The sequence below is a fragment of the Symphalangus syndactylus genome, chromosome 8 (genome assembly GCF_028878055.3).
Source record: "Symphalangus syndactylus isolate Jambi chromosome 8, NHGRI_mSymSyn1-v2.1_pri, whole genome shotgun sequence".
Classification (NCBI taxonomy): domain Eukaryota; kingdom Metazoa; phylum Chordata; class Mammalia; order Primates; family Hylobatidae; genus Symphalangus; species Symphalangus syndactylus.
The window spans coordinates 118,719,267-118,735,414 of NC_072430.2; the positions used below are offsets into that span (position 1 = coordinate 118,719,267).

A 16,148-nucleotide genomic window follows, 5' to 3' on the forward strand; every position below is an offset into this window, starting at 1 on the left:
TTGATACCTATTGCTAAATTTTTCTCTTATAAACTCTCAGCAGGCTAGATGAAGCTAGATTGATCTTATGTTATTCTACTCTCTAATTTATTATTAACTTCATGTCTATATGGTTTTCTCATTATAGGATCTTTAATTTGGTGGTGGGAAGCTTAACAGAGGCAATCAGGAGTGATGACTATTCATTTTCATCTCAGCTGTACCCTTTGTCCACTTGGCTAAATTCTACTGGCATAATTAAATTCATTTGAGTCTTATGACCACAACGCATTTTTTTGGGCTTTGGCTCAGTTTATATTTCTATATTTTTGAAACAAATTATTTTAAATCACATAGAGTCAACGTTGATTACTTTCATTCCATTCCCTTTGTATTCATTCATTCATTCATTCAGTTGCTTATTCAAAGACCAAATGCCTAACATGTAGTAAGAACTATACTGGATGCTGGAGATGCAGTTAGAGAAACAATCATAGATCTCAATCTGAACTTCTTTGAGAGCTTTCTGCACATCTACCTTCAGTACCTTCCCATCCTCAGGATCAGTAGTACTACTACCGATGATAACCAGAATTGCATTTTAGAGATTTCCAAACCTCTTGAGTCCTGACTCTCATTAAGATTGTCATGAAATCTCACCTGTCTTTAAATACATTTTCTTTGAAGTATTTCTTAATTTAGGTTAAATGCCTAACTATAGCTTGACTGTCATAAATTGTAGATAAAATGAGTTTTCCCCGGGTTGTCATCTAATCTCCTTCCCACATCTCTCCATCTCCACATCCCTCAAAACTCAAACTACACAGTTTGGATTAACAACATTCTAATTTATTCTGTCTCGAGGAAGGAGATTGGCAGATGGCCCTCCAATTTTCCTGAAATGGGAGAAAGAAGAAGGATACAGGGCATTAGAATATTCTAAGTATTGGTTCTAGATTCTCCGCCTCTTCCATTGCTTTCTGTCTTGTAAGTGATTCAGACCCATCGGGTTAGAATTAATATTCACCGCAAGACTGCTTTGGAAGGACTTGGACAAAAATAAAACTTTTAGGTAACCTTTGAGGAGGCATTACTCATCTATCAGCTTAACAAATATTTTGTTGAGCTCTACTATGCTCCAAACACTATAATAGACACTACATCTGCCTCACTAGCTAACTGGATATATAGTTAAGCTGTTCTTCCATTACCAAGTATCTTTCAGTTATCAAATCTAAATGCAAACTTATTTCTATTACTTAAAATATTATATTTGGCTGGGTGCAGTGGCTCACGCCTGTAATCCCAGCACTTTGGGAGGCCAAGGCGGGCAGATCATGAGGTCAAGAGATCAAGACCATCCTGGCTAACGTGGTGAAACCCCGTCTCTACTAAAAATACAAAAAATTAGCCAGGTGTGGTGACAGGCACCTGTGTAGTCCCAGCTACTCAGGAGGCTGAGGCAGGAGAATGGCGTTAACCCGGGAGATGGAGGTTGCAGTGAGCCAAGATCGCGCCATTGCACTCCAGCTTGGGTGACGGAGCAAGACTCCATCTCAAAAAAAAAACAAAAAATTATCATATTCATTTTACCGTAATGCGTGCTTTCTCATGGCTTTTAAGTTTCTAAAGCAATGGAAAAAAATCTAGCTAAAGGATGTTAGTTATTCAAAATTGCTTAAAGTTGCTATGTACTAGTTTATTAATGAAGCATTTAGCACAGTACCTGGCTCATTAAAAGCATTTCATAAATATTGACTCACTTTCATATTATCAAACTATTGAGCTTGATCATTTGACAGCAATAAAAGTTTCAAGTATTAAGTGTAAAAATGTTAAAACTACCTACTCATTTTCACACAATAACAATGATGAAACTATTTTTTATTTTAAGCATACTTCCTCAAATTTTAATATGCAGTGGGATAAAGTATACTTTAAGATTTTCTTTAATTCATAGACTCCAGACAACAAAAGAACATGAAGTCCATCCACCTGCCTGTGGCAAGAGGTGCATCCAGATTAAGCTCCGATGAAAACTTACCTACGCTGTTCCCAAAATTGAAAAAAAATTCCATTCTGTGACTTCTCTCAGATCATTGAAAGCCCTTATATTTGGAAAGAATTCTTTCTAATTTCTAACATTAATATTCCTTGCTGATACTGAAAACTGTTCTTTCCTTTTCTGAAATGAAATTCACTGATTCCTCACAATTCTTATAATACATGTTTACATATTTGAGGACATTCCAAGTTCTCCATGTTCCTTTTAAGTCATAAAAAAAAATTAAGCATCTCATTTATTAGATTGGGGACAAGGCTGTCGTATTACTGTGCCAGTGACAACAGTTATATAATTTTAAAACTAGTTGCATTCATTGCATTACTGGTGTGTTTAGAGAAAAACAGTGAGTCCACTTGAACTGTAATACAGGATGTATTATTTTTCCAGAAAGAATAGAAATCAAGGAGTAAGTGACAAAATATGTGAGCTAGTTCGAAGTGATAAGGCAAATTACATGATAATTAAGGTATTAACATTAACATTTAAAATAATGTAGGGAGAAAATGAGAGGATTGTTTTTAAGTTGACATTAAAAAATTTGAACTGCAGCTGAAAGGGAAACTGTACATCAAATGGGAAACAGTATATTGATGTTTTATAAACATAATTGATGATTTTAATGTGGCCAATACTCATTCAATGTGTGAATGTACAAAGAAATTAGATGACCAGAATGATGAGAATGAGTGAAGATTATGAGTTACTGGGGAGCAGAGACCCCTCTTATTCACCAGCATATCTCCAATCTCTGTCACAAAGTAGATGCTCAATAAACACTTCCTGAGAGACCAGCAGGAGGCGTATAGACAGACCCTGGGCTCCAAACTGATGAGCCTGGGCCACTGCTACTATGCTGCAAAAATATCTCTCCCCATCTTCCATTGCCATGTCACTTGAATCCATTCACCCTTCCTTCTGTTTTCCTTCCCTTTTATCCAATTACCTTCTTCCTTGTTGCACTACATGTTACCAAAGCAAGCCCAACTATGTTTTCTGAGAATTTTGACTAACAGACTACAATAGGCACCATTTTATTGCCATCAACTTCACCTGGTGCCTGTCATTCTACCTACTATGACGATATTCTTCTCTCATTGTGTCCATTTTTCTTCCTACCTCTTTTTGTTTTTTCTCTATTTGAGGTATAAATTATCAATGCTAACTAACTGCAAGCATAAAAGCTGAGATATGCATGTGGTATAATTTTCCCACATTCACAGTTTTTATGTGTCACATATATCATATGCGTGATGTGATATATGTATATATATGCAAATTATGAGTGTACATGTTTTTGTTTTGTTACATCTTCTAATGTAGTTAAAATGAAAATGCTTGTCTGAAACGTTAACTCCAAAAATTTAGTGGAGGATTTTATATATTAAGAATATCATTTTAATAATTTTATGTCCAAAATAAAGTTATTAACAACTACTTCTTAGTTTAGAGGAATGTAATCTTACGGCTGTAATAAAATCGTAACACTTACCTTTTGTCTATAGGTTACTACATGTATTTGTATGTATGTAGTGTGTGTGTGTATATATGTATATATATAGACACATTTTACTTTTGTTTATCTTATATTTTGAAGGGTCACATGATAGCATCCTGTGATGCCTGTGGGGTTACAAAGCTATGGGACTTTCGGAAGCTGTTACCAATTGTGTCCATCGATATAGGTCCAAGTCCTGGCAATGAGGTGAATTTTGATTCATCAGGTAGGATCATTTTTGTCTAATGTTTCTGACTAAGCCAATAACATTAATATTTGTTCTGAAACTATTTTGTTTCTACTTAAATGTATGTATTTCTATGTAAATGTCTCTTCTTAATATTACATTATGTTACATTACATTGTGATATATTTATCATGTTATATATAGCATGTCATGTGAAAGAATTATATTCATATATTTAAAGTCAGAAATAAAAGAGGTGATAATATGTACTGATCTAGACAGCATAGGTTTGTTAGCAGTGCCACGCAAAATGTTCAAACCTCCATTCCTCAGAATCACCATCCAAGGTAAGCAAATTGGATTTTCTAAAGGCAAAATAGTGAAGAGTAGAGAAGAACAAAAGTTTAGCAAATATGAACTTGAAACATTTTTAGTGTAATAATTTAATGTTAAAAATTTAATGAATTACCCCATATTGTCTAGAGTTTACAATTAATTTGAGATAAACATGTATCTTATTGTTGCAATTATGTGCTGTGCATTCTATAATGTTATTATATTTAGTTTTTATTCCATAATGGTATAAGTATAATCAATTAGATAAAATATTTTATCCTTTTTGATGAGGAATAGTGTAGCAGCTGATTTTATGAACCCTACAATAATTCCAGTTGTCCATTTATAAGGTTAAAAATACAGTTGCAGCTGCATCTTTAATGAAAGAGTTTACTAAATAATGTGTGTACGTTATTGAATAATCTATTTTTTCTTTGCTCTTGTGATACATGTTTTAAACTATTTTAAGTTTTGAGAATATTTTGAATCTTTGAGTATTTTTTTTTTTTTTTTTTTTTTTTTTGAGACGGAGTCTTGCTCTGTCGCCCAGGCTGGAGTGCAGTGGCGCAATCTCGGCTCACTGCAAGCTCCGCCTCCCGGGTTCACGCCATTCTCCTGCCTCAGCCTCTCCGAGTAGCTGGGACTACAGGCGCCCGCCACCACGCCCGGCTAATTTTTTGTATTTTTAGTAGAGACGGGGTTTCACCGTGGTCTCGATCTCCTGACCTCGTGATCTGCCCGCCTCGGCCTCCCAAAGTGCTGGGATTACAAGTGTGAGCCACCGCGCCCGGCTTGAATCTTTGAGTATTATTTGTGGTAAATCAAAGTTGTGGAGATAGCAAAAACTTGATTTTAGGTAAAGAAGTAAAGAACAAATATGAAGAAAATATTTTATTTTTTAAGATAGTCCATGTTAATTCTTTAGTCCAGAAAGTATGAGTATGCCAGGAGTAATTCTAGAGCCAGAAGATAATTGTTTGTTTCTTGGGACTGGTTTCATAATATTGCCATCACATATCGGAAATTTAGAAAATGGCAAGTTTGTCTTCTTAACAAACTTTAAGTCATATTCCCATTACAGATTGGCATATGAACCACACTAGTAACAGTGGCTTCTTTAAAAATGTTTTAGTAATATTTTTGTTGTTAAGACATTTATGGTCTGCCAGAATTAAAAAAGGAAAACACTCTTCAAAATAAAAGTCCCAACTATGGGAATTTCATCTTATATTGCAAAAGCCTATTAAAAGGTCAATTTATAGTTTTTGACATATAAAATCTACATTGACACCATAGCGCTAAAGGAGCTCTACAGCTTTCACTTGGTTTTCATAAACATTTCACATCCTTAAATCCCATTTTATTATCTTGAGCTAGCATTCAAGTATTCATGTCTTTGAATTTTGAACTCTGAAATTTCAAAAGTTTTGTCCGTACTTCCTAATAATAGAAGTTAAGAGGTGCTTTGAAATACCATACAATTAATAATAGCCATATATTTTATTGTCATTAAATATGTCGCCACTTGCTCTTTGCTATCTTGTCATCCAGCCCAAAAGTTATTTGCATACTTAGATAAACATGATTTTAAATAAATTTCAGTATCTGTCTTCTGTCATACAGGTCAGTGTGATTTTAAGGCCCTTGGTACATCAAACCTATTTTTTTCTCTCCATGACTGAAATATACTTGGTGATACACTAACATTAAGAAAAGCATAAGAATCAGCAGTAGAACAGCGAGAAACATCAAAGACAACACGTATGAACGAGGGACTCTAATGAAAACACTTTATCTGTCTGAAGGAATATGATTTCAACCTGACCTTCCCATCCCTTTGACCATTTCTTTAAGGAACATACCGTAATTAATTTTAGTTCCATGTGTGTGAGAAATTACTGTCATAAGGATTTTCTCATTGAATAATGAGAAATCTGTGCTTCTGTACAAGATAAGTCCTCAATGACTTTTCATTTAAAAGGTTGAAATATATCAAAAGTTGAAGAAACCGGGGAAAACAAACATAAAATCTAATGAGAGAATGCAGAAAGAGGTGAAAATCACAAAGTTAAGTGCTAGAAATTATGTCCATCTCAAGAGAGTAAAGAAGAGTGCAAATTAAGAACCAAACAAAATTGAAATAAAGGATGGGGCACATAGGTCTCTTCTAATTGCATTTATTCAGGAAAAAAATGATTTAAAGAGAAGTATAACAAAATTGTATCATGAAAATACAATCAAATCTAATCTAATTTAGTAATCTCAAAATACACATTCATTTGAATATATCTTTATTTATTCCCAGTGGCAAGCCAATACAAGCCTATATGATGTAACCATTTTCAAAAAAAGCAAGAATATAATTGACGCTATTGGCAATAATGAATATGTATTGAGGGCTCACATTAGTTATGTCTAACCATTTTTTCTAGTCAAAACTCTGTGACAGAACTAAATTGTGCAGTTATATACACCTAGCGTGTTATTTGTCACAACTTATATAATGTGAGGCCAGGCAATGGTCTGCTGTCTCTGCTGTGCTCTTGGACTATTGAAAACACACATGTAATGTCATCATAGTGTTATGTAACACATGTGGAATTATAAATAGCATCCTGTCTGAGCTATTTCATATAAGGAATGTGAGTGGTTATTATATACTTTAAGTGGCCATTATACAAACAAAAGTTGATGATAATATTTAATGTCTCTGGATCAGTTTAATTTAAGGGTGTCTCAAGGTTATGAGGTGTACTGTTTAAAAAGAGTTATTTTCTTATGAAATGACAGATCTTTATAAATAAGCGATTTCTTATCACTGCAAATCCAACACAGTAAAGAAATAAATTGGAAGTAGAGGTCATTAAAAGGCTGAAACTGTTATCTATAATCTTAAATTTCAAATTTTGATGTATAACAAAATTGTCTCATTATTAACCTCATAAGTAAATATTGTTATTGTGGATTTATAAAAGTATATATATATATATATACCAATAAATGGTACCTTATCTGTCTTAAAATAGAGATTATTCACAGAGTATCATTTTTAAAATGTAGCTTTGGCAAAAATGTTGGAAAACCAAAGGTGGAGAAAAAGAATATAGACTATATAATTCAGACCCTTAGGTTTAATCACATGTTCAGCACCTTTTAGACTTTAGGCACATTACCTATTTCTCCTCATGGGAACAATGGAAGAGACAATTGCCTTGCAGTGTTCTAATGTGGACTCAAAGGGATAATGATATTCTGTAATAAGGAACTCAGCGTCTTCATCTACCATGTTTTATCCTAGTGCTGAAGGGGTCTGAGAGGTCAACTCATTCATTTTACGGATGAGAGAAATTAAACATATTGGTGCATAAGAAAGATGCCTGAGGCTGGGTACCACTATAGAAGGTTTCCAGGGAAAGCATAAATATTAATAAACAAATAATAAACAAGGATCAAAACCTCACTTTTATGTAATATTAAAAACTACTTAATCAGTAAGTTATTTGTAATGTGATATATACATATATATTTTAAATCAAGATATAAAGATACAGGAATCACCCCCTAGAGTTTAGCTTTTCCTGTTGCTGTAAAAAATCAGCCTCTCACGCATTTAAAAAGTTGTATATGGCACAGCATTATTTACATAACGTTTTATTATCAAATACATTGCTTGTGACAAACACAGATTATCTCTGTTTATAGATACATACATATAGTAGTATATATCCCAAGTATTTGTGAAGGGATAAGTGCTCCTTTCTAATTAAACAGAGAGCCTCCTGGTAACATAATGCTACACATTTTTGTGAACATTCACTACCTAAATAATATCTCTCACTTGGCATATTCAAAATGCCATTTATCATTCAAAAATTTATTGGTATTTCAGAAAATGTTAAATGGAATTGCGTAGTGAAAGTAATAAAAATGAACCGTGAGAATTTATATACATACTTTTCCAGATCTCTCATTTCACCATGTTTATGTAGTTTAGCAGTATTTTTCTCTCCTTTGTAAAACTAATTCCAGTAAATTTGCAAAGAAGTCACATCCTAAGTCCTAAGAAAATGCAGAAGCTGAAGTTTGAACCAGATGGGCACTTTCCAGTAGAAAGCTTATCAGTATCAGATCATTAAAATGAGTAAAGTTTCCCAACATTATGTTCTCCACAATCAGAACCACAATAGAAATGCCAAAATGGAACGAAAATATGACTCCATTCAAAATGCAGAAAGTATCAGATCCCCCCCCCCCATTTTTTCATAACATAACAGATAACTCTAAAACCCTTGGTTTATATTTGATTCATCAGTTTCTTCTAGAAAAAACTACAGTTCATCATTTTTTATTTAATCGGAAATTTTATTTAATAGTTAATTCCCTCTGATAGAAGCAGTATAGTGCAATGGAGAGAACATTTATTTAGAAGTTAGAAGCCCAAGTTTTGAATTTTCTCTCCACTACTTACTAGCAAAATGATCTTGACAAAATTTCCAAATATTTCTGAGCCTCAGATTTTTTTTGTATTTAAAATGATAATAGTCTATAGGGACTTCCACTTCCAGACAAGACGTTGTAACAAAGACCAACCAGATTTATTCCTAACCTAAAATGATTGAAAGAAACAAAAATGTATGTACATATATGAAACAAGGGCTTTCAGACATGTAATATTTGGCAATAAAAGACAGTAATACCTGAGAGAGAGAAAGTAAACAAGGTGAACCCTATGACTGCCCCAGAATATAGCCTGGAGAAAGTTTCTAGGTTTCAATTTAGGGATGAAGGGACTTTTGGCTAATTCCCAGAGTTGAAGAGCCAGTGGGTAGTCCAGGAAGGCCAAGGCAGCTTGAGTTTGCAGGGCAGGGTACAGGAGGGTTATGAGCCACATACAGAGAACTGGAGAGCTGCAGAGTCCCCTCCAGTCTTCAGCTGGCTAAGAGTGAATACATGAAAGCCTGAGGCCAGAAAAAAATCTATCTTAAGCATCAGAAGGAAAATCCCAAGAGCTCACACAGGCCCAGAAATAATTTGTGTTCCCACCAACAAGAATGGGAAAACCTTTTGCTGTGCAGAAGCTCTTTAGTTTAATTAGATCCCATTTGTCAATTTTGGCTTTTGTTGCCATTGCTTTTGGGGTTTTAGACATGAAGTCCTTGCCCATTCCTATGTCCTGAATGGTATTGCCTAGGTTTTCTTCTAGGGTTTTCATGGTTTTAGGTCTAACACGTAAGTCTTTAATCCATCTTGAATTAATTTTTGTATAAGATGTAAGGAAGGGATCCAGTTTCAGCTTTCTACATATGGCTAGCCAGTTTTCCCAGCACCATTTATTAAATAGGGAATCCTTTTCCCATTGCTTGTTTTTGTCAGGTTTGTCAAAGATCAGATAGTTGTAGATATGTGGCATTATTTCTGAGGGCTCTGTTCTGTTTCATTGATCTATGTCTCTGTTTGGGTACAAGTACCATGCTGTGTTGGTTACTGTAGCCTTGTAGTATAGTTTGAAGTCAGGTAGCGTGATGCCTCCAGCTTTGTTCTTTTGGCTTAGGACTGACTTGGCGATGTGGGCTCTCTTTTGATTCCATATGAACTTTAAAGTAGATTTTTCCAATTCTGTGAAGAAAGTCATTGGTAGCTTGATGAGGATGGCATTGAATCTCTAAAATACCTTGGGCAGTATGGCCATTTTCACAATATTGATTCTTCCAACCCATGAGCATGGAATGTTCTTCCATTTGTTTGTATCCTCTTTTATTTCATTGAGCAGTGGTTTGTAGTTCTACTTGAAGAGGTCCTTCACGTCCCTTGTAAGTTGGATTCCTAGGTATTTTATTCTCTTTGAAGCAATTGTGAATGGGAGTTCACTCATGATTTGGCTCTCTGTTTGTCTGTGATTGATGTACAAGAATGCTTGTGATTTTTGTACACTGATTTTGTATCCTGAGACTTTGCTGAAGTTGCTTATCAGCTTAAGGAGATTTTGGGCTGAGACGATGGGGTTTTCTAGATATACAATCATATCATCTGCAAACAGGGACAATTTGACTTCCTCTTTTCCTAATTGAATACCCTTTATTTCCTTCTCCTGCCTAATTGCCCTGGCCAGAACTTCCAACACTATGTTGAGTAGGAGTGATGAGAGAGGGCATCCCTGTCTTTGTGTTTTCAAAGGGAATGCTTAGGCAACCTACAAAATGGGAGAAAATTTTCGCAACCTACTCATCTGACAAAGGGCTAATATCCAGAATCTACAATGAACTCAAACAAATTTACAAGAAAAAAACAAACAACCCCATCAAAAAGTGGACGAAGGACATGAACAGACGCTTCTCAAAAGAAGACATTTATGCAGCCAAAAAACACAGGAAAAAATGCTCATCATCACTGGCCATCAGAGAAATGCAAATCAAAACCACAATGAGATACCATCTCACACCAGTTAGAATGACAATCATTAAAAAGTCAGGAAACAACAGGTGCTGGAGAGGATGTGGAGAAATAGGAACTCTTTTACACTGTTGGTGGGACTGTAAACTAGTTCAATCATTGTGGAAGTCAGTGTGGCGATTCCTCAGGGATCTAGAACTAGCAATACCATTTGACCCAGCCATCCCATTATTGGGCATATACCCAAAGGACTATAAATCATGCTGCTATAAAGACACATGCACACATGTGTTTATTGCGGCACTATTCACAATAGCAAAGACTTGGAACCAACCCAAATGTCCAACAACGATAGACTGGATTAAGAAAATGTGGCACATATACACCATGGAATACTATGCAGCCATAAAAAATGATGAGTTCATGTCCTTTGTAGGGACATGGATGAAACTGGAAACCATCATTCTCAGTAAACTATCGCAAGGACAAAAAAACCAAACACCGCATGTTCTCACTCATAGTTGGGAATTGAACAATGAGAACACATGGATACAGGAAGAGGAACATCACACTCCGGGGACTGTTGTGGGGTGGGGGGAGGGGGGAGGGACAGTATTAGGAGATATACCTAATGCTAAATGACGAGTTAATGGGTGCAGCATACCAACATGGCACATGTATACATATGTAACAAACCTGCACATTGTGCACATGTACCCTAAAACTTAAAGTATAATAATAATTAAAAAAAAAAGAATGGGAAAACCTTACAATTCAAAAGGATAGGAGGTGAAAAAGGGGTTGGCAAACTACTGCCCATGGGCCAGCTTGGCCTCTTTTCATATATGGAGCTTTATTGGAACACAACCTCGCTCATTTATTTATATATTCTCTAAGGCTATTTTCAAACTACAACAGCAAGGTTGAATATTTGCAGCAGAGATACATGACCTGCAAAGCCTAAAAGATTTACTTTTTTTTTTCTTTTTTTTTTTTTTTTTTTTTTAAGACAGGGTCCTATGGTGTTGCCCAGTCTGGTCTGGAACTCCTGGGTGCAAGCAATCTTCCTGCCTCAGCCTCCTGAGAAGCTAGGAAGACAGACAGGTGACACCATGCCTGGGGGTAGCCTAAAATATTTACTATCTTGCTCTTTACATAAAAATAAAATTGCTAAGTTAGAGTGCTCAGAAGAATATTGCCTCCATAGTGAAGCAACATTAACCCACACCTCTGGATCTTGTCCTACACTAAAGTCTTTTGAACCATAGTGTTGGCTCATGTATTGACCTATTTAATTCTCACCCCAACTCAATGAGATTGTTACTCTTGCCCCTGTTTTATAGTTGAGAAAACTGAGAGACAAAGACATTAACAGGCCCACTGTCACCTAGCTGATTAAATGTGGAGTTGAAATTCAACTCCGGAGTCTAAATCCAGGGACTAAAATCTGTAAGTTTATATTATTCTGACTCTTATTCTAATAATAGTATTTGGCTTTATATTGATATATGACATCTGTTAGGAGAAATGATTCATTTGCTATGAATATTGAAATAGTCCCATTAATGACACTTGGCGATAGTTGACTCAAAGCTAAGACATGGAATCCTGTTATTGACATTAGTTTTCAATTAGTTGCCTCTGGAAGAAAACATTAAAAGAGAATCTCCGTATTATTATCTTCCAGGTTTCTGATAGGTGTTATGTGCAAGAGTCATTCTCATTACATCTGTTTTCCTCCTGGGAGCTAGAACTCCAACCCTACACTGCAGTGTAAATTCCTATTCAAGGAATCAGGGCTGAATTTAATTCTCATCACAACTCAAAATGAGATTGTTATTCTTGCTCTTGTTTTATAGTTGAGAAAACTGAGAGACAAAGACAGCCAGCACCTCCAGAGCACTTTTTTGTCTTTTATTTAAGGCCTGGTATGCTTAAAAATAAATATTAAAAACTGAAATAGGAAAAGAAGAAAGTGGACTGGGCCAGGCATGGTGGCTCACACCCGTAATCTGAGTACTTTGGGAGGCTGAGGAGAGAGGATCTCTTGGCCAGGAGTTTAAGACTATCCTGGACAACATAGCAAGATTGGATTTCTACAACATTTTTTTAAAATGGGCAGATATGGTAGGACAACAGTAGTCCCAGCTACTCAGGAGGCTGAGGTGGGAGGATCCCTGAGCCGAGGTTGCAGCAAGAGGATGCCTGAGCCCAGGTTGCAGTCAACTATAATCCTGCCCCTGTACTCTAACCTGGGTGAGTGAATGAGACCCCGTCTCTAAAAAACAAACAAACAAATGAAAAATAATTTAAGAAGAAGAAGAAGAAAGCAGGCCAACTTGTTTTATCTCTAAAGCATAAGGCAGAGCCAAACTAAGATGCTCTTCCAAAGAACAAGCCCATTCTACCACATCTGGACACAGAGCTGTAAGAGGAGAGGATAAAATATAAGAGAGAAAAGGTGACCAGGTGGTCCTTCTGAATTATTTTACAATCCCATTATTTCATTCCCTGTTGAGTGACCCTATTTTATATGCAAATCCATTTTGTTCTTAAGTAGAATTTGGGCCTCATTGATTCTGGAGAAAGGAACTGGAGAAACTGAAGGATGTCAGACTGTATAGCTCTTTGGATACACAGGTCTATGACTAATACCTGGAATGAGGTGTGCTATGCTCCAGGAATCACGCTTCCTTTTTCAATCACCGCAGCACATGAGTTGGGTTTCCTTCCTCCCGTTTTAAAGTTTTAAGATATTTAATTACATGTGTATATCAACAAATACACGTTCTTACAGTTCTGTAAAAGCCAGAATTGCATTTCATTAAAATGTAATTTTAATGTAATGTAAATTAGGAACTGTACAGTGAAAATCTGTTATTATGCTTTATCTGTAAATTTAACTATTTTTCTCTTTGATTTTGTCTTCTTATCCCCCAGGCTAGAAGCAATTTTATTTATCTGCCAGCAAGTATGGAAAATACCATACTACTAATAATGGGGACACCTTGAAAACTTTAACTAAAAACAACCAAAAATATATTAATTTAGGGATAATAGTCATAGTTGTGCAGTTTTATAACCATAAACCTGTTCTGATTTGTATAATGTCCATTCTGATTGGTTGGTGATCATGCCATATCAGTTATTAAATATTTAGACTATCCTAATGATGACTCATAAATTATAACTAAAATGCATTTCAATTGCATGATTTATGATAGGTTAATATAAAGTTACTGACTTCTACAAAATATAATTTATTCAGGAAACTAAGTCTTGTTCCTTTCTGATATCAGGCTTGAAAGATTGTATACTTAATCTAATGGTAACATCATTGCACAAATTATGAATCCTCCCTTTTATAATTGTCTTCACAGCTTTAAGCATAATGTTTTAAGGTTCCCCAATACCCACAAATCTTTTCTCTGAGTCTAGACTGAATTTTCAGAAACATCAAGAAATTATTCATGTCTCCATCAGAAAAGGACATTTGAATCAGGAACAAACAAGGGTCTAAACAGTAAAATTGTTGTTCATCTGTGATTTGTAATATGAAATTGAGTAGGACACTTAACCTCTCTTGACCTCAGCTTTATCATGAATAAAATAAAGGTTTTGATTAGGTAACTTTATCAATTAGGTTTACAGCCTAAGTTTTAAACGATTGCATTTTTTCCTATGTTTAGAATAATTAGAACATGATATCCTAAGTCAAACATAATATTCTAAAATAAAATTTAAATGCTCCTCTATGCTATTTAAAACTTGAAAATAAAACGTCAAAATGTAAGTGAAACACTCCACTTTTCCTTGATCCAAAACAGAAATAAAATTTGATATAAAAAATATTATTTAAAAATTGAGCCCCAAACATAAATGGCAGCTGTATTGCTCAGCAAGACTAAATTGTTATTCTCGCATACCTCACAACACAGTCTCTGTAGCAACAGGAATTTTGAACAAAAAAATGCATAAATTCCAACATTTTAATAAATTAAATTAATGACTGGATCAAAGTCTTCTTACAGGACTATATAAGAACCTGACTCATTCTGATTAAATCAGGGCAGAAAAATAACTTTACAAATTGCAGCATTATGCAGGTGCAATCAAAGGAGTATCATTTGTTAATTCCTCAATTTGGGGTAGTATTTTTAAAATAGGTATATTTATAATTTTTGATTAGTGCTCTGATACAGTTACATAAAAGTATAATTGTAATAGTATAATTGGAACGCTATAGGTATAGACAATCAAAAGGTGCTTGGAAATATTTTCTTACTTAAATACCTCCTTGGAAATTGCTTACAAAGCAACTGTGTAACGATGCACACAGTTATATAAAAACAATTTAAATCTAGCACATGCCCAAATAATGATGAATTCTAAATTAGTGTAATCATATTTGGTGAAGATATATGTATATAAACAATGTGCTAATGCCAAATTATTTTTCAACACATTTAAGAAATTCAAAAGATTTGTATCTGTGTGGCAAGTATGAGAAATTAGTTGCGTAACTATACACATCTTAATATCATCTAGGCAAGAAAATACTCCAGTGCGTATAATTAGCTATGCTGGTATGTTTGCAGATATAATAAAAATTGCATGTATAGGCTAGCATAGGTCATTTTGAAACATGAAAAGATGACATTCTTCATACATACTTTAATCAACAGAAATAAATTTATACAAAGAAAGAAGAGATAATTAGACCTTTTACTTTTTTCCTAAGGAGCAGTTATTATATTTAAGAGGAATGTGTTATTTAAATCTAATAGCATATACTCATCATTAGATTGAAAATCAATAGTTAAAATTTGCAGTGCACACATACTGCATGACCCAAAGTCAAGTAGCTCAAGAATTTGTCTTCTTTTTAATAGACTGTGTATACAAAATTGAATAGATAATCATCTTTAGACTGCCAAGCTGATACTTTTTAATAGGATAATCCTTTAAGGGAAGCTGTAGTTCAACAGATGTGCAAATCAACCCAGAACAAATAGCACACTACTCTTGGAGATGGAGCCTGCACAGTTGGCACTTGTGATAACTTGTAGTTATATTTATCTAAAATTGAATTTCAAACTATATTCAAATATGATTTACTCAAATCTGATTGAGCTCAGAAGTATATTTTCTCACTTGTTCTATAAGAGAAGTGTAAATAAAAATTGTTTAAAGTCATCTTCATGTAACATCTCCTACCACGTACCCTATCACCAACAGAAAAAATAATTGAAAGGAATAAATAGCATATTATTATTATGAAAATCAGTACTCTGTAAATGTTTTGAAATAATGATAGGCATCTTTGAATAATAGACATACATTTCAGACTGTGTCTTCTATCCAAAAATGTTATCATTCCCTCTCTTGTATATCTGTTGGTCTAACAGCGAGAATTATGTTAATTCGGTTGACAAATATTTAATGTAAGCCTACTATGTGCCAGGCACTGTTCTAAATTCTAGGATTCAGTGTTAAAGAGATAGAAAATATTCTATTTACAAAGCAAATTGAAACAATAGACATGAATTTGCAGGTACTGACTAGGAGTATTGCAAACAAACTGCTCCACATGTTATATGCTGCGTGTGTCATCTGAGTGCTGTTTGTAAAGAATAGCACGTATTTGAAGGTGGAGAATGAAGATGGGCATTCCTATAATATTAGCTATATAACCA

General features: G+C 34.6%; 1 protein-coding gene across 6 annotated transcripts in view; it reads left to right on the forward strand.

Moving 5' to 3' along the window:
- Positions 1 to 16,148, forward strand: part of SPAG16 (sperm associated antigen 16) — a 1,161,742-nt gene that overhangs the window by 886,950 nt on the left and 258,644 nt on the right. For 5 of the 6 annotated variants that reach the window (XM_055290509.2, XM_055290510.2, XM_055290511.2 and 2 more), the window contains one exon: positions 3,639 to 3,765. In XM_055290509.2, the coding sequence (XP_055146484.1) occupies positions 3,639 to 3,765 (127 nt within the window). Of the gene's footprint in view, positions 1 to 3,638; positions 3,766 to 5,685; positions 6,925 to 16,148 lie in introns of those variants that run through there. The other variant, XM_063645681.1, reaches the window with a different exon arrangement.